Here is an 18,763-nt window from a genome sequence, read left to right on the forward strand (position 1 = left end):
TTTATATCAATCAAGAAACATGAAGATTCTATTCATTTATTATATTCTAATGATGCTGAATTTACTTCTTAAACTTATTGATAATAACTTACCTAAACTTGAGTGTTTGGATTGATTTCAACGTAAATTAATCAAATTATCAATTTCACAAATCATTTTTTAATTTGTTAATGTTCATAATAAAAAATAAAAAAAAAAACATGTGATCTCGAATATATTAATATTACAAGTGTCTCTAACTCATTAGATTAGTCTCGTGTTGCGTCATGCTCGTAAAAGAGAAACACTTTTAATAGATATTTTCTCCATCCACCACTCTCTAACTTCCACTGAATCCGATTGTTTTATAGTTAAATTCTTGGTAAGATAAAAAAAAAAAAAAAATCAACCAATTTTAGATAAATTATACATCTCCATTAAGTGCAAGGATAAGTTGTCTTGATCAAGGTCCTTAAGAAGATAAAACTGCACTTCCTTCATAGTATAAATAAAAGCCACCATAAGAGAGAAAAGAAGAGAAAAAAGATTAGCGATGTCGAGTTCTCCAACCCACAACCCTTTTAGTCATTTGATCAAAAGCATATCTTCATATGACACAAACATAATGTTAGCTGCGCTTATATCTCTGCTCGTAGTGATTCTGTTCGTTTTGCTTCTCCACCTCTACGCAAAATGTCTTTTAGAACGATCTCGCCATAGAAGCAGAGCATCCAGCTCCATTTCTGTGTCTCAGATTCTTCATCCTCGTCCTTCAAGTTTCCACAATTTCACTACCATCTCTTCCATATCTTCTTCTCCTGCAAAGAACGGTCTTGACCCATCAATCATCTCTTCTATTCCTTTATTTGTTTACAGAGAAGAAGAGAAAGAAGAATGTTTAGATTGTGTGATTTGCTTGAGTGTTTTTGAGGAAAATGAGATTTGCAGAAGATTGAAAAAATGTGGGCATTGTTTCCATGTGGAGTGTATTGACATGTGGTTGCATTTTCATTCCAATTGTCCAATTTGCAGAGCTCCTGCAGCTTCTTCAAATGAAGATGGAGATTGTAAAATGGAGATCGTGATTGGCACTGATACTGAAGAACCCAATTCAGATGAGAATGAGAACAGTAATGGTTCTTCTTCTTCATCTTCATGTAATTCATCAATGGGTTATTGTTCTTTGAAGAGGATGTTGAGTAGGACTAGATCAGAAAACAAGGCCTTCCCATCTACCAATAGTGTGCCTTGAAGTTAAAATCACTTCAAGTAATCAAAATGTTTCTTCTAAGTTCTATAGTATCATCATTCACTTTGACTTCTTATCAACCCATTTGTGGGGTTAATTTCTACTTTTTTGCTCTTCAAGTTTCATTTGGTCATACAAAAATAATTATTATTTAATCATTATAGTATATTGAATTATATATTATTAGTCAATATTTCTATTTTTAAAATGGTAACTTAATTGCTTCTGCATCAAACATTTGTTAAAGGATTCAATTTTTCTTGTCCTAAAGAAAAAAAGAATTCAATTCTTTATCTAATTTCTAATTACAAGGAAGTGTTTTTTTTTTTTTTTAACCATTGCTTCGTTAATCTGTTTATACGTAGAGGCAGTGGTGGCCACGGTTCCGCAACCGCCGGTTTCGGTTCCGGAATTGAACCGAAAATTAACAGTTCCGGTTATAGTTTGGAACCGAACGGTTCCGATTCCGGTTCTTTAACAGTTCCAAAACCAACGGTTCCGACCGGTTTCATACGGTTCCTGCCGGTTTTGGACTGGTTCTAGCTGGTTTTGGATAGTTCCGGCCGGTTTCAGGCTGAACTAGAACCATCGGTTCTGACAGAAACTAAAACCGCCGATTCACGGTTCCAAAACTGATAGAACCAGAACCGAATCGGTTTCGGACGGTTCCAGTTCCCACCGGTTCGGAACCGATGGTTCTGATTCCAAAAACCGGATTTTGGCCACCCCTACGTAGAGTTGAGTATTTAGTTTGACTAAATTGAACTAATTCAGTAATTTATTTCAGATTGACCATAAACTTTTACATGACAATTGAATTCGAAATTGAAAAATAGAAAAATTGAATTATACTGAATCATTTTATCTATTTTAAGTATAAAAATTGTATTCATATCAAAAACGCCTCGATTTTCATTGTTAAAATCAAATTCAAAAACATCAAATTGAATAATTTCAATTCAATTTCCAATTATAACTTATCAATTGTTCACCTCTATTTATTTATAGGCATGTGATTGGACTGCTCCTTAAAACAAAATTTTTGAAGCACACTTACCTTGAGGCTTGGAGAGCCTTGGCCCCTCAATGTTTCTAAAATATAACTTTTCTATTTACAATTTTTATTTTTATTTTCAAAAATATATAATGATGTTATATATATTATTCGTTTTGGAAATTTTTTTTATTTAATAAGAATCATATTAAATATACCTTAAATTTAGGAAATTAATGAAAATTTTTATAGTCAGAATTGAAGTAGTGGAGCCTAAAGAGTTAATTAATTTTTAATATGAGGCCTAAAATAAAATATATTTTTTAATTTTTTAACACTAAAAATTATTATTTTTTTTTTTTTATTGAAGGGGCTAGGTCTTTTTTAGATCCTATATGCATATGGACCTGATCGTTTAAGACTTTTTATTATTTATACTAATATAATAAAATGAGAAGATCAACCGAAATATACATAAATATACTCTTTATGCATTTCTATTAGCCCTATTTTTCATTTATTTTATTTTCTATTTGCATTTTTATTTTATCTTTAGAGGAAATTACGTGTGCATATGCCCAAAAAAAGAACAACTTTCAATAACACTTTTTCGTTCCAAAAAGATAATTCATCTTTTTTTTTTGTTTATCTAAAATATAGTCTATTTTTCTTTTTTCACTTTAGTTAATCCTTAAATTGTCTATTATACCCTTATTAAATTTTATTTTATTTTCAATAATCCCCATTAATTTTTATTTATCATTTCAATGTAATAACTACTCATATATTATTTAAGATGAAAATAATAAAAAAGTTATATTAATAAAATTGAACCTTAACCGTAATAATTGTTATTTTCTTAATCTATATGAAAATAGAAAATGAACTATCTTTTTGGAACGGAGTAAGCAGAAGTTACTGCTGAGCTAGAGCAAGAATCGTTTCTTCTTGGATTTTAATGGCTTCAAGTTCAAATGCAATTTGTCATCCTTTGGATATTATCTTCTAAGATTTTTTTGTTGATCTCTTTCTTTTTTTATTTATTATATTTACTTAATTATTTCTCACTTAAACATAATTTGATGGTGTGGTTGTTGGTATTAATTCAAGAACATTTCACTATTCTAGCAAGACGATAAAGGAACTAAAAGATGAGCTAGTGTTGTCATTTCTGATTTTTTGCAACTCTTTTTCATAGATTTACATTTTTTTTAAAAATGTAATTCATTATTAATAATAATAATATCAAGAATACAAGTATTTATATAGACCGTATATAAAATTTTATCATTAGTAGTTAATAGTGTGTGCTGTAAAGAAAAAAATTCATATTCTTTTAAATAATGAAACTAAAATAAAAAAAATATAATATAATATTAGACTTTCGACTTTGAGTTTATCTTGACAAAAGATATAAATCTTCATAATAACAACTAGACTTAAAATTGTTTTGGACAATAAAATAATAATTTCTTTGGATCTTCTATATCTAAGTTGATTTTTCAAGAATTTATAATATATGACAAACATAGATGAGTTTTTGCGACTATATATCAACAATATCAATGGAGGAACATGTCGCACTACCAAGCTCTATTAGTCGAAGATCCACTCATGCAGATCAAAATCTAAACTCTCCAACCAAATAAAATCAACTACCAAGCTCTATTAGTCGAAGATTCGCTCATGCAAATCAAAATCTAAAGTCTCCAACAAAATAAAATCAAGTATCAACCCTCACAAATAAGGGAAAAAAAACTCAAAATATGGAGATAATCACAATAATAACAAAAAAAAAGAGACAAATGTGTTATAGAAAAACAGATCTGAATTTATTAAAATAAACAAAAGATTAGAAGCAAAAGAAGACAAAAAGAAAGAAAGTAGAACATGTCGTTGACAAACAGCTGCAGTATCAAACTAAAACAAGTGTTAAAAGATTAGAGAGAAAAGAGAGAAAGGAGAGGGAATAGAGTTTCTCGAGTATTTTATTTTTTCATAGATTGGCATATTTAGACTTCTTACGCTACATAAAAGAAAATTAAAAAATTGTGTTTTTTTATCTTACAATCCAATAAAATCAAACTATAAAATTAACCCAAGTAAATAGATAATTAAATTGAGAAAACTGAACAAAAACAAGCATAAACAAAACCATATACTCATCATTAATATAATTTCAAATAATTTGACTATGTCTAATTATGATTAAGCAAAAAAGAAATATTCAAATATTCAAAAAAGAAATTTTTTTTCCAAGAATTACATTAATGATTGGCCGGTTGTGTTAGAAGAGAAGGGGACGCGGGGAAACACGAGTGTAGTTGTATTGTTAGAGCGCTGTGGCCGGTGGCCATGACAGAGTCCCCTACCAGTCGATCGCCTCGTGGCTAAAAATCCAATCCGCTTGATATTTTCCTTACGGCAATGAAACATAAACTATCATGAAAGAGAAGTTTCGCATGTCCACACAACGGTCACCTGGTAGCCACATTTTATAAATAACGGTAACTTCCAGGCAGCTGCTTTCAGGACCCACATTGTCTTTTCCATTATTTATTTATTAATTACGTAAACTTAAAACTGAAATTAATCGAGTCAAAATAAACTTCCCCTTTCACACCTTGCGCTCAGTGTGTTGCTGTTAATATCACATACATAGCGTGTTTGACCTTCTTCTTCTTCTACTTCGAGTTTTAACCACTGATATTTCTTACGCGTTCTCTGCTAAACTTTAAACCAGTTTAGCAAAGTGCCACACCCACACTTCTTCTAGCTTCTTTATATATATATATATATATATATATATATATATTAGAGCTAGAATAAAGTAATTTAGGGACATTGAAAGTGGGTGGTGGGTGTTTTCCCTTTTCACATCGAAAAATCGCTAGTATTTTACCGTCTGTGTTACATATAACGTATATTGACTTTCGATTTAATCGGCAATTGTCTAGACATAAAAAATTTATTGAATTCACTTTATTATTACGTACTTAATGGATAATATGTGCATTCGATTATCTTTTTTTAACACAAATTTAAAAGTTAGTTAATATAGTTTAATAATTAAGTTTACCTATATTTTTTCTAATATACTTCATATTAATGTTAAGATTAGATGTTACTTTCAATAAAAAAATTAAATGAAAAAAGAGTTGATAGGCATATACTAATTTACTTTTTAAAAGGAAAATTGTCTATAATTTAGATAAAAAAAAAGAAAAATAAATTTATATTAATCTAATTTCTCCGATTTATCCAATATGATAAGTGGATAAATACAAAAAAAAAAAATGCTGATTAATATTTGTGCCATCAATTAAGGTATTTGATCTTTTTTTTTGAGTTATGTTCAGTAAAATTAGTTGTTTTAATAATTATTACATTTTATGAAACGCTAAAAAACTAAATATTACATGAGTTAACTTACCTGATGTTACTGAATAATAACTAAATATTACATTAGTTAACTTACGTGATGTTATCGAATAATAACTTTTAAATAGCGGTCAACGATTTAACTACTTAAAAAACCGTTGCCAAATACAATCCTCGTTTTAGTTTTTCTTTTAAGCACAAGACAAATAAATCAGTCTTGTGTTATTACTTTTTTCTTTTCGATAAATTATTTAATTATATTTGATCTAAATTAAATACTTATTTATTTTTTAATTATATTTAATTTAACTTAAATATTTATTTTTTTAATAAAGAATTATATTTTTTATTCTTTTACAAATTCAAAGATAATTGTATAATTGCTTCTAAATTCAAATAGTAAATTGAGCTTTATTTTATTTTTTTTCTTTGTAGAAAATTTTTTGTCTTATTTATTGGAAGCAAACAAAAAAATAAGCAACAAGCAAGAAAAATAAAAGAAGACAAAACGTTCGACTCCTGAGGGTAAAACTGACATTTCGAAATATGAAGAGCTGAATCATCGGTCAAACCGTTTCACCAATATTTCCACACACGGAATTAGGAACCCTTTAAAAGCCTTTCTTCTTTCTAACTCATCATAACACAGTACACTGCACAAAACAGCTCTAAAAGCTCTAAAACACACAACAAACTCAGGAACTAGAAACGATGTCGTGTTCCGTTGCCGTCTCCAATTCTCCCGTGTTCTCTCCGTCGTCGTCTCTCTTCTGCAACAATAAAAGTCCCATACTGAAATCTCAATCGCCGGCAGATACTATAACCCTAACGCTTAACCATCTAAAACCATCGCAGTCTCCATCGTCTTCTTCTTCTCCATCCTCTCCTTGCTCTCCTTTGCGTTTACGCCTCCAGAAGCCTCCCACTGCACTTGCTTCTTCGTCTTTAGCTTCTACTTCTGGTTCATCGGCGTCCACCGCGGCGGTCTTAAAGAGAAAGAGACCTGCGAGGCTTCATATTCCGATTATGGAGGTTTTTGGAGGTCCAATTACATCGGCAGCTGCTGAGAAAGCGGAGATAGAGATAGAAGGCGATGGATATTCAGTGTATTGTAAAAGAGGGAGGAGAGAGGTTATGGAGGATCGCTTCTCTGCTGTTCTTGATCTTCAAGGAGATCCTAAGCAGGTATAGTTTTCCTTATTTGATTTTATTATTAATCTTTTCATTTTGTTGGACTTGCTTGCAGATTAGTTAGTTTTGATTTATAACTGATTTGAGATTTTAGTTGCTGAATTTGTAGATTAGGCATAATTGAACTGTGTTTTAGGCCAGCTAGGTTTTGGTATAAACCAAATGCAGAAGCCAAAACTTATAGTTGGTTTATAGGTTTTATTGATTATGTTTGAATGTAGAAGTTGTCTTACATTATATGTTGCTATATGCAGGCTTTTTTTGGTATTTTTGATGGGCATGGAGGTTCTAAAGCTGCTGAATATGCAGCAGATAAATTAGATAAGAACATTATAGAAGAAATAGCCAAGAGGGGTGAAGAACAAATTGAGGATGCAGTTAAACATGGCTATTTAAACACAGATAGTCAGTTTCTAAAGGAAGATGTAAGAGGAGGTTCATGCTGTGTCACAGCCCTGATTCGAAAGGGAAACCTTGTTGTATCCAATGTTGGTGATTGTCGCTCTGTTATGAGCATAGGAGGTGTGGCTGAGGCCCTAACATCTGATCACCGCCCATCTAGGGAAGACGAGAAGGATAGAATTGAGACCTTGGTAAGCCTCAAGACTAAGTTATATTCAATTTTCATATAAAATTTGTGTATCAATGGAAAGTCTCATGGCGGGATTTGTTTTTGCAGGGTGGGTATGTTGATTTGATCCATGGGGTTTGGAGAGTTCAGGGATCTTTGGCTGTATCTAGAGGCATTGGAGATGGGCATCTTAAACAGTGGGTGATAGCTGAGCCTGACACAAAAATTGTGAGGATTAAACCTGAGCACGAGTTCTTGATACTAGCTTCTGATGGTTTATGGGATAAGGTATGTTTAAACAGGCTAATTCAGAAGAATTGAGTGTACTTTTGGTTTCAAATTACTATTTGAAGAATATATCAATGGTTGTTAGTATCTGAACGATTTCATATTTTGGTTAGGTTGGTAATCAGGAAGCTATAGATATTGCTCGCCCATTGTGCATAGGAGTGGATAAGCCAGACCCATTGTTGGCCTGTAAAAAGCTTGCTGATATCTCTGTTTCACGGGGCTGTACTGATGATATCAGCGTGATGTTGATCCAAATGGAGCGTTATATTTAATTGTGTTGAAGTTAAGTAGAAAAAGTTATTAGAAATTCAGCTGACAAATATGTAGATGCGATCCGTATTTCTACTGCTTGCTGTTAGTGTCTTTAAAAAAACCTTGCAATGCTGGCCTGCCTTCTCTCTTTGCTAGTTACTCCCCGGTTGAAGTTGAAGGCTTAGATGACAAAAAGTATGCAGACAACTGATTTATATTAATTCTTTCATTCTTTTAGATCTTATAATTCATTCTTCAGAGGAGCCTGATATAAAATTAGTCTTTTTGCTATTTATGGGGATTTTTACCCGTAAGGTAGCGACATTGATTTGTTCATTCTAAATAGATTTGTGGATTTATATTTTATTCTTTGGAGGAAGATTACTTGTAAATCAGTTTACATAATAAAATTGTTGAAGTATGATTATGTTAGCTTCACTTTCAAAGTTCCAGAAACTTGGTTTTTGCAGTTATTACTATGAGTCTTTTCAGGACGAACATTATTTATCTATTAGGCGGTTTCGCAAATGTTTATCTATTAGGCGGTTTCGCCCGCATTGCGCGGCTGTATAATATATTTAGTATTGAGTTGCCCGCATTGCGCGGCTGTATAATATATTTAGTATTGAGTTATAAAATGTGTATTGAATGAATTGTTAAAATTTAAAGTGCATGCAATGCATAGGTCATATGATTCAAATGTTTATGTAAAATTGAAAATTTTTATTCTAATTAATAAATGAATTATTCATGCAAAGAAAAAAGAATACTAATTTAATATTTATATGTGGCCAATTGAAATAGAGAAAACATATTATTATATAAATATGAAATACCGATGGAAAATTAGTGAGAACTTATATATGATTGGGTAATAACTTGAAACACAGAAATGCATACATAAATAAATTTGAAAAAATAATGAATAATAAGTATGAAATATGAGTAAATAAATTTAGAAAAAAAATTATTGCAATTTATACTCTGATATTTTTTTTTTTTGCAATACATTTTTTGTCTATATTTATATTTATTTATTTTGATTTTCTTGTTTTATAAAATCTTATTTTAGGCTAATTTATGAACAAATCTCCATTTAGACGTAGAACCGGTTTTAATTTTACGAAGTCACATTTTCTATTTTAAGAGCAATATGATTATTTTAAATAAAAAATTAACGTAATAAGTACAAAATATACAGTGAGTGTTTCTATTTACAGGATTGAACAATGTTTGAGAAGTAGATAGCAATCAAATAGCTAAAAAAAATGTCGAAAAACTCATTTTCTATATTTGAAATACCTAGATTTCTAATTTGGAGACTCCAATAGAATTATATAAAATAGGGGGTTTTTCTCTCTAGTTTATCTAACTCTAGCTTTTGGTTGGGGCTGTCATTGTTCATCAGCGATAGCCCCATACTTTTCTTTTTTCCTTTTCGCTCCTAATCTTTTATTCGTTTTTCGTAAGCTTAGATTTATTTATTTTTAATAGATCTATTTTTATTCTTCCGTGAGGGTTTAGTTCCTTCTTTGTAAATGTTTGTTCTTAAAATGTATGATATTTTAGTTTATTTTATTGGAGAATTTAGATCTTGTTTTATTGGTGTGTATTTTCAATCAATGGAGCCTGGTAGGGCGGCATATTCCTCCAATAATGCTATTAATGCGTAATGGTTTGAACTCATCAATGTACGTCACACACAACAAGTTTTTGGAAAAGCATTCCAAGCATAGAAGATCCGAAGAAGTTATTTTATTGTCCAAATCAATTAAAGAACCAATTGGTACTATAAAGATTTATATCGGTCAAGGTCATCTTCAAGCGCAAAAATACAATATTGTTTCTTTTAGTTTTAGTTTTATTATATTTCTCAAAAAAAAAAAAAAAAATGGAAACTCCAATGAACTGACCAACAATGTTTAGTACTTTCTCAGCTAATCTATATATATTATTGAAAGACTATCCTATCAAATTATAAACATACATCATGAAATGCTTGAAAGGAGACATTGCTTAACAAACTCATAAAGAATTAATAACAAAGGATATTAGAAGTCACTGTATTTAAAATTCTCTTATAAATTAGAGAGAGAATTTTTAATCAAAACATATTTTTTCTTCAAAAATTTACAACTTTTTCCTCCAATTAGTTAAATACAAAATACTAAAATAATAGAGTGTAATACCTCGAATTTTTATTTTCAAAACTTTCGAATTTTTATTAAATCAAAAATTAGAATTTTCGACTGTATGGGCTGCAGGTACTGTATAATCTTAATTCGCGAGTTGGGCCAAGCCCAAAGTATAGTATTGTAACCCCTAACCGAGAATTTTCTAAACTCTTCAAGAATTATTTTGGGCATTGAATATTAAATCAATTAAAATAAATTAATTGGATCCGCAAACCATGTGAAAACCCCGAAAACCAAGCAAATCGAGCCAAATCATTGAATTAGACCAAACCGATTCAAATCGAACCAGAATGATCTAGAAACCGACTTAGTTTCTGTAACACCCTCCGCCGAGTCCCGTGAGACCCGACGACGGATGCCACATTCGGTGCCGGAGACACCGTCTTAACTTAACATACAAATCATTCAATAAGATTATGAATTAGACACCGTCTTAACTTAGCATCATAATTCACTATTCACTAATTATCTAAATTCTCCAAAAATATTCATTACTTACTTTCTACCCATAAAAATCATGCATACATACTCCAAAAATATTAAAGAAAATATAAAGCATATATAGTAATTTTTCCGGACCAAAATAATACCGACTCCCAGACCGGTAGTACTATTCACAGACCGGTGGTACTATTCATAGACTGGTAAATCACTACCCATTCATAGTTAATCATACTCAATATCTTCCTCGGATCTAAATAAAATATTATCCCCCTTTCTGTAGCACCATTCATGACCCAATAAAATAATATTATTTTAAGATTCGAAAATTTTGGGGCGTTACAGTTTCTTTTTTTTTCTTCCTCTCTTCTTCTTCTTCTGGCGCGCACAACAGCCCCTCCCCACTGGCTCACTGCAATCTCCGGCCAACGGCCATGGACCCCGGCAACCAAGCCCTCAATCTTCATCCTCTCGACGAGAGAAGCTCATTGGTAGTGTTGGTTCGCAGAATAGAGGCCAGAATCGATGAAGATCGCGACTGGAAGATCTCAAGGTCGCGTGATAAGATTTCCGGCGATCCTCGCTGTTTCCGGCGGTTATAGCAAGAAGGAGAGGCGTCGATCGTTTCTTCTCCTCCGTGCGAACCTTTCCCCTCTGTTAGATCGGATTTCTGGTGAAGATTGGTGAAACCACCATGATCGGTGGCTTTCTTGCTGACTGTCGGGCTTGTTCCGGCCCACGAGCCATTGGCTCATCAAATTGATGGTAGATTTGAACTCCTTACGCAAATTTGAGTTGGGTGGTGGTAACCTTGCAATTTTCTGGGCAAGATCGACTTTACGGCCACCGTGCACGGCTGCCGGCGGCGGCATTCCGGTGACCAGCCGGCGACACTCCGGCGAGGCCCCAAGAGACAGAATTCTTGTAACACCCCTTCCCGGTCCACCCGTTAACCCGAATGAACCGAGCCGAGACGCTACAATCTGGTTGAACTTATATCCTGTCATGCTGATATCATACCGTATGCAAAATATGAATATAAACACTCCCAATTACACTCTAAACTTCCAACATCTCCAAGAATCATCATAACATAATAACCCTTTATATAAATATCTTTACATAATTATATAAATCCTCAAAAGCATTTAATATCTAGCAATTAATTTCATTCAGAATCTATATCAAGTTTTCATGACTTAATCATATCAACTATAGTAAACTATTTCATCTTCAATCATTTCATAAATATTATTCTTATCACCAACTACTTACACCAAAATAATTACATGTTTCACTTATATTTACAATCACATAAGTTCTAACAATAAAAGAATTATACATGCCATAACTCTTAATACATGCCATAAATCTTAATTCTACATCTCTCAATCTACTATGACCAAATTAAGCACTTCTGCTTTGTTAGTACTCCTCAAGTCTTCAAGTAACAACCACGATCTTCAACCTGCGCGTGATAAAAATCAACGCGCTGAGTATAAAACTCAGTGGTTCTTATACTTCACATACTAAACAAAGTGCGATAGCAACTAACTTCAAATACCAATTTCATAAAGCATTGATATTCATAGAATCAGTAAATTTTAACATGAATGTCTCTTGTAGCAACGAATAAACTTTTAACTCATAAACATAATTAATCTACTTCTGTCATAACTCCTTTACATGAACCTTATATTACACATTATGGTACCATCATGGTCTTACCTGCTGTTCATTGTGTTGTCTGCATGAAATCAATAAATATGTAAGAATACATAACAGTATATGTTCATTGTCTTACTTGCTATTCATTATGCTGTATGAACTCTGCAACTTTGATTAAACTCAGTGAATATCACAATGAATGAAGAAACATATAAGCACATACATATGTGGAAATAAATACACATTTACTCGCATATGGAATGTAAGCACACATATCATGATACTGTCATGTTTCACTTGATGATCTTTCTTGCTGTATAGTATACTGTATGATTCATGCAATGTTATGTCAAGATATCTGTATGGCTCCATAAGGTTATAGTGAAACCGAAGTGATAAGATAAACTGTATGAATACTGTAGGCTATAGGCCCCGAACCGGATTCGCCTATGCCACTGTATGATCTAGTGAGATACTGTCCGCTTTGGTGCCCCTAACCGGATTTGCACCGCACGGTTTAATCATATCCACTCAACGGCCTGTAGCCGGAGTTCCAAACTGTATGAGGCGCAGATCTGCTATTCTATGTCGCGACATAGCCTTATCTACATGGTTTCTCCCTAACCTCAATGGAGCTTATTATGTACATGTCAATAATATAACACCATAATACATAAATGGTTGCATAACTTCATATTTCATCATGTTGATTTGATTTCACACCATATAAATGCTTACATGTTGTTTTAATCCATGTTCTTATGTTGTATTTTTGCTTTACAATGATTGGATGCATGCATGATGAGCAAAGGAAGTTAATTGCATAGGAAATGAAGACAAAAAGAATGTCAAAGCATCAGTCGCGAGCGCGACATGCCAAGTCGCGAGCGCGAGTTACACTGAAGAGGTAAGTCGCGAGCGCGCTTTTGAAAGTCGCGAGCGCGAGAATGTCAAATGAGAGTCAGAGAGGTTTCTGGCTCAAGTCGCGACCTCGTTCATGCAATTCGCGCGCGCGCGGTTTCCAGCCTGCACAGTCTGTACTCTTTTGGCCATATCTCACAATATACAACTCCAAATTGAGTGATTCAAAAGCCCACGTAAAGCTAACACATAGAGGAACAAATAACTCTTCTATGACACTTCTAATTCCATCATTTAATAAGGTCAAAATCAAGATGAAGTTGCTAGTAAAATTTCCAGCAAACTCTGTTTCCACTTCATATATTCCTCCCCTGTTTTCACATCCTTCCCACTTCTTTCATTCAACAATAATCAACACATGATCTCATGAACAACACTCCATACAATTTTTCATGCAAAGAACATGGGAAATAACAAAAGATATCAAACCTTGGTTTCAAAAAGCTGGGACTCTGTTTTAGCTTCTCTTTTCTGCAACTTTTGAACTTTCTTCTCCTATACACAAGAATTCTCATAACTCATCTCCAATATAACTCAATTAAAGAGTGAATAACATATAACTTCAAGGAATTCTACTTACTTGCAGTTAACTTAATGCTTAACTATGTTGACAATGGAAAGAAAATGGGCGGGACAAGTAAGAAGAGAATGATAAACATGAAAATAGGAAGTGAACTGATAAGAATGGGTAGTCTCTAGAAGAAGTGAGTTGGCTGTGTAACATATCTAATTGGTACCTCAAGTGTACAAAGGCTACAACTTCATACCCAAGCTGTATGTTTTAATGCAAGCAAGTCCTAACTTTACATTCACATAAGTCCACTTATACTCTCATTCTACCCCAACAAGGTTTGATTCAACCCAACTCAACTTACCTCTATGAAATGACTCAACTCAACTCACTAGGATGTTACAATTCTCTTCTCTTCACGCTGATCACGGAATCGTCGCCCGATTCTCAATTGGTACGTTCTAAGACTCAATTCTCAATTTTTGTATATAAAGAATTAATTGATTAATGAATTTAAATTGAATAATAAGAAATTAGGTTATTGGAATAGCTTAAATATATATATATATATATATATATATATATATATATATATATATATATATATATATATATATATAGACATTTATAGTCCTTTGTAAATAAATTAGATTGGTTAGTGTGCGGTAATTGCGATAGCGAATATGATTAGTTAACTGGTTTAAGATTTTAGAATAACGTAATTGCAAATTAGTTTAGAACATTGTCAAATAAATTACATGAGCTATAATTATAATTAGGAGGTTTGATATTGAGATAAAAATTTCTAACTAATATTTATGTAAGCTAATTTAGAAATTTTAATAAATATTGTTAGGAGAAGTTATAATTTAAAGTAAATAGTTATAGAGCAATTAACACTATTATTGAATCATGCTTGGAGGTTAATTAGTTGAAATTATTAAGTGGATATATGTAAGTGTGATGGATGATATATGTAGCTTGAAGTTAATGGGCTGTCTGAATTGATTGATCTAATGATTGAAAAATAAGGTTATGGCGGACGGGTTGAGTTGTTGTGAATTGCCCGACGGATGGGCTACGTGCATTGATTGATAAATATATAATATTATTGTGATATTTAAACAGGTAGATAGTCCTATTTTTAGGGGAGACGCTGCTGAAATTTCGATAGAACCTAGACTGATTTTAATTAATAACATAATTGATAAGTTTATATAGATTAATTCTAGAACTTAATACATAATAAATAGAGTGCTCTAATTCTTTATGTATTATCATCGTTATTCATTTGATTATTCGATTATTTATTTATTTTCATTATTATTGTTTATTATTATTATTATTATTAGTTATTGTATCGTTGTTGTTTATTGGTAATATTATTTATTTATTTATTTACATTTGAGTATGAATGTCTAATTGTGCATTGCATTACGATGTTTGACTGAATAATATGTCTGCAATTAACTGCAATGTTTGATTAGTTGTGATGTGACAATGTTTTGCCATGTTTGTGTGGGATTGGGATGAAGTGGGTCACCGTGGGTTTGTGAGATTGTTTCTGTTATACGGATCCTGATTCTGAATTCTGTTATATTCTGATTCTGTTATATGGATCTTGATTCTGATTTCTGTTAGCCGGGTAAATGGGAGATCGGCGCCCCCCGTGTGCACCTACTGTTATCGTTACTGTTAACCATAGGTTGGCTTCTTTATTTGGGCGCACCGGATAATCTAGGTTTGATCGCAGCCCGCAGGGTGGCCTCCTGTTGTGAGCGCCTGATGATCTAGATTTGATGGAGACGACCGGATTGCCTCCTGTTGGTATAAAAATAATAATAATAAAAAAAAAGAGAGAATGGAAAAACAATGAGAGGGCTGGTCAAGTGAGGATTAGACCGGTCAGCCAGAATGGGGGATCGGCTCCCTGGTGCACACGTGAGAGGATGGGCCATGTGGGAGGACGGCTCATCGGGGGTTTTGGTGACTCCACTGACTAATTCCCACGTGATGTGATTATATGAAGATGTTAATAATTGTGAGTGCTGGTGATGTGCCATTTGTGTGACTGGCTGCGTGAGCATATAACTAGTCGGATGACTAGATTGATATGTTTACACATTTGTGTGACTGCGGGTGTTGTGCAATAATTATTACTCCTTAGAAAACTCACATGTCTTATTTAATTTTTCAGGAAGTAAGTTTCTGTTTAATTCGGTTTAAGCTATGTTTCTTCACCGCAGGGCTATAAAGAAGTTATCCTAGTTCCATAATTATTTTGCTATATAACTATATGTATAAGAAGCTATGTATACAAACAGTTAGTGACTCCGCAGTTGTAGAATTTACATACATTTTAATCGTGTAGTAATATAGATGAAGTAATTCTGTTAGCCCATATTAGAAATGTGTTGTATTGTAAATGGGGCTCGAACTGTGGAATGTTGAAGATGATAAATTTTGGTCGAGGTATAATAAAATCTTGAGGTATATTTTTCATATTAATATGGGCTGAATGTTTGAAATTTATATTGAGATAATAGGTATTAGTGATTCAGGCTTACTACGGGCCTCGGGGGCCTTAGTGCCGATCCGGCCCATGGAAACGGGTCGTGATAAAGTTGGTATCAGAGCTTAGGTTAGGGTTTTAGGACACAACTGCGGAGTATAGGAAATTTCTTTATGTTGGGATCGGCCGTAACCGACATAAGGAAGGAAACTTTGTGATTTTCCTCCCTAGGGATGGTGGATGCACTAGACCCTATGCGATGGAAAAACATATGCCTATTGTAAAAATCAAATTAGAGTGAAAGTAGTGGACAGTAGGATGAATCCGTCGCAATACCTATAGGGGCCAAAGTTGGGATCAACCCTTAGGCTAGGGAATAGAGTAATACCTGATGGTAGTGGATTGGCCTGATCACCCAGTACACTACTTTTCATGCGAACTCTATTCCTATCAGTGAACAAGATAGTGTAGAGAATAAATAGGTGTTCCATTTGTATGGTGGATTGCTGAACTTAGGGTGATTAGGAATTGGTATTTTAGTATTCAACTCGGCTACTGAATTTCTTTAGAAGTTATTCAAAAGGTAATCTTTTTATTGTTTTATTTCCTTGATATTTGATATTTAAATTTAAAACCCCATTTTAATTTTGAATTCAAATTGTGTTATGATAAATTATTTGAAATTGATTATTTCTATAGAAAATTATTTTTGAAAGTTGTCTATTTATATCACGGAGCCAATTGGATTAGAGCAGAAAATGAAATGATTACAAGGATAGTAAAATTTGAAAGAAGATTGGAAAAAAAAAAAAAGACGGGTGGTGATAATAATAAGTAAGTAGACAGTTAGTAGTCAAGTTGAGAACATGAATGCTGGAGATATCGGGTAGCTGATTTTGGTATAGAAGTTAAGTGGTGATTAGATTTGGAGTATATGATTGTGTAACGTAATAAATGGAAGAAATAACATTAGGAATGGACTTGAATGATTTAAGGGTATAGAAATGATATATATAACGAGTTGTAATGTACATATGAGGAGTAAGTGGTAGATAAAAATTAGAAGAATTCATGAATACCTTACTAGACTTAGATGAGGGAAAGATTGGTTGAAAATCCTGAAGTCAAATATGAAGTGAAAGATAGATAAAAATAAGTAAGTTGACATATGGAGTGGATTCTTATTGCAAATATAATTGATAAAGGTATAGAAACAGGTAGATTATTGCATCTATTGAAAATTTTAGTATGGTAGCAACTGTGTAGCCATTAGAGTAGGAGTTGCGGTATAAAGTGAGGGAATTGATATCATATTTTAAAACTTTGATGCAGAATGAAATGAATTGATTCCATAGAATATAAAGATAAACTAAAAAGAGGACAATTTTACCAGTGAGATGGCAGTACAGGAAGCGACTTTCTTCCCAGCAGCAGCCGCACAGGTCTGGTTTGTTTTAATGGCTGCATGATGAGAAGGTAACAGAAGAGGGGCTTAGGGTTACAATTTGTTGGAAGTTTTAATGCCTTGAAGTTGTATTTGGCATGGGCGAAGGCAAGTAAGAAGATAGCGGCGACAAAAGAGGGGCTTAGGGTAATAGAAGAGAAGGTAATAGAAGAGGGGCTTAGGGTCTGGATTGTTTTAATGGCTGCAGGATGAGAAGGTAACAGAAGAGGGGCTTAGGGTTACAATTCGTTGAAAGTTTTAATGCCTTGAACTTGTATTTGGCACGGTCAAAGGCCAGTAAGAAGAAAGCGGCGACAGACAGACGAGAATGTGCTACGAATAATTAAGGACAAAGTGCTATTTAGTCCTAGGGAGAACAGCACGGTGGTTATGTAACATCCCTTCCCGGTCCACCCGTTAACCCGAATGAACCGAACCAAGACGCTACAAACTGGTTGACTTAATGACCTGTCATGCTGATATAATAATGGATACAGACTCTTATATCATGCTGATGCTGTTTATATTAATAATGTACTTAATATTTACAAGACATGATACTAGTTTGCAAAATGAAATGGGCCCAACTGTGTGCCCTGTACATGCCATGAAAAGGATAGACAAAAGATACACATCAAAATGAGTAGCTACCCTGAAGACTGAGTCTGCTACAGATGAACTGCAGCAGTTGTAAGCCGACTCTCTACGGTCCAGTCTCAAAACCTGCGAGTTAAACAGGTAACTCGCTGAGCAAATAAAGCTCAGTGGATATCTCAACATAGAAAGAAACAATTAATCACATACATGTGTAGAAAGAACCATGTAAACACATATGGCACATATAAGCACACATATCATGATACTTTCATTTTACCTTGATGATCTTTCTTGCTGTTTATTATACTGTATAATTCATGCAATGTTATGTCAAGATATCTGTATGGCTCCATAAGGTTATAGTGAAACCGAAGTGATAAGAAAAACTGTATGAAACTGGATGAAACTGTATGCTTGGCTGCTATGGCCCATATATAATCATATCCACTCAACGGCCTGTAACCGGAGTACCAAACTGTATGGGGTGCAGATCTGCTATTCTATGTCGCGACATAGCCTTATCTACATGGTTTCTACCTAACCTCAATGGAGCATAATGTTGGTAT

At 33.2% G+C, this 18,763-nt stretch overlaps 2 protein-coding genes across 2 annotated transcripts; both read left to right on the forward strand.

The window, feature by feature from the left end:
• Positions 1-253: 253 nt before the first annotated feature.
• On the forward strand, positions 254-1,307 carry ATL63 (TOXICOS EN LEVADURA 63). Its single transcript, XM_012225142.4, has one exon. The coding sequence runs from the start codon at positions 533-535 to the stop codon at positions 1,229-1,231; it is 699 nt and encodes a 232-aa protein (XP_012080532.1). The 5' UTR covers positions 254-532; the 3' UTR covers positions 1,232-1,307.
• Positions 1,308-6,230: 4,923 nt separating this feature from the next.
• On the forward strand, positions 6,231-8,346 carry LOC105639610 (putative protein phosphatase 2C 25). The gene is made up of 4 exons (XM_012223720.4): positions 6,231-6,788; positions 7,049-7,387; positions 7,474-7,653; positions 7,767-8,346. Exons 1-4 carry the CDS (start codon positions 6,315-6,317, stop codon positions 7,926-7,928), a joined length of 1,155 nt encoding a protein of 384 aa, XP_012079110.1. The 5' UTR covers positions 6,231-6,314; the 3' UTR covers positions 7,929-8,346.
• Positions 8,347-18,763: the final 10,417 nt, after the last annotated feature.

The sequence above is a fragment of the Jatropha curcas genome, chromosome 9 (genome assembly GCF_041381405.1).
Source record: "Jatropha curcas cultivar XTBG-Jc1 chromosome 9, XTBG_Jcur_1.0, whole genome shotgun sequence".
NCBI classification, from domain to species: domain Eukaryota; kingdom Viridiplantae; phylum Streptophyta; class Magnoliopsida; order Malpighiales; family Euphorbiaceae; genus Jatropha; species Jatropha curcas.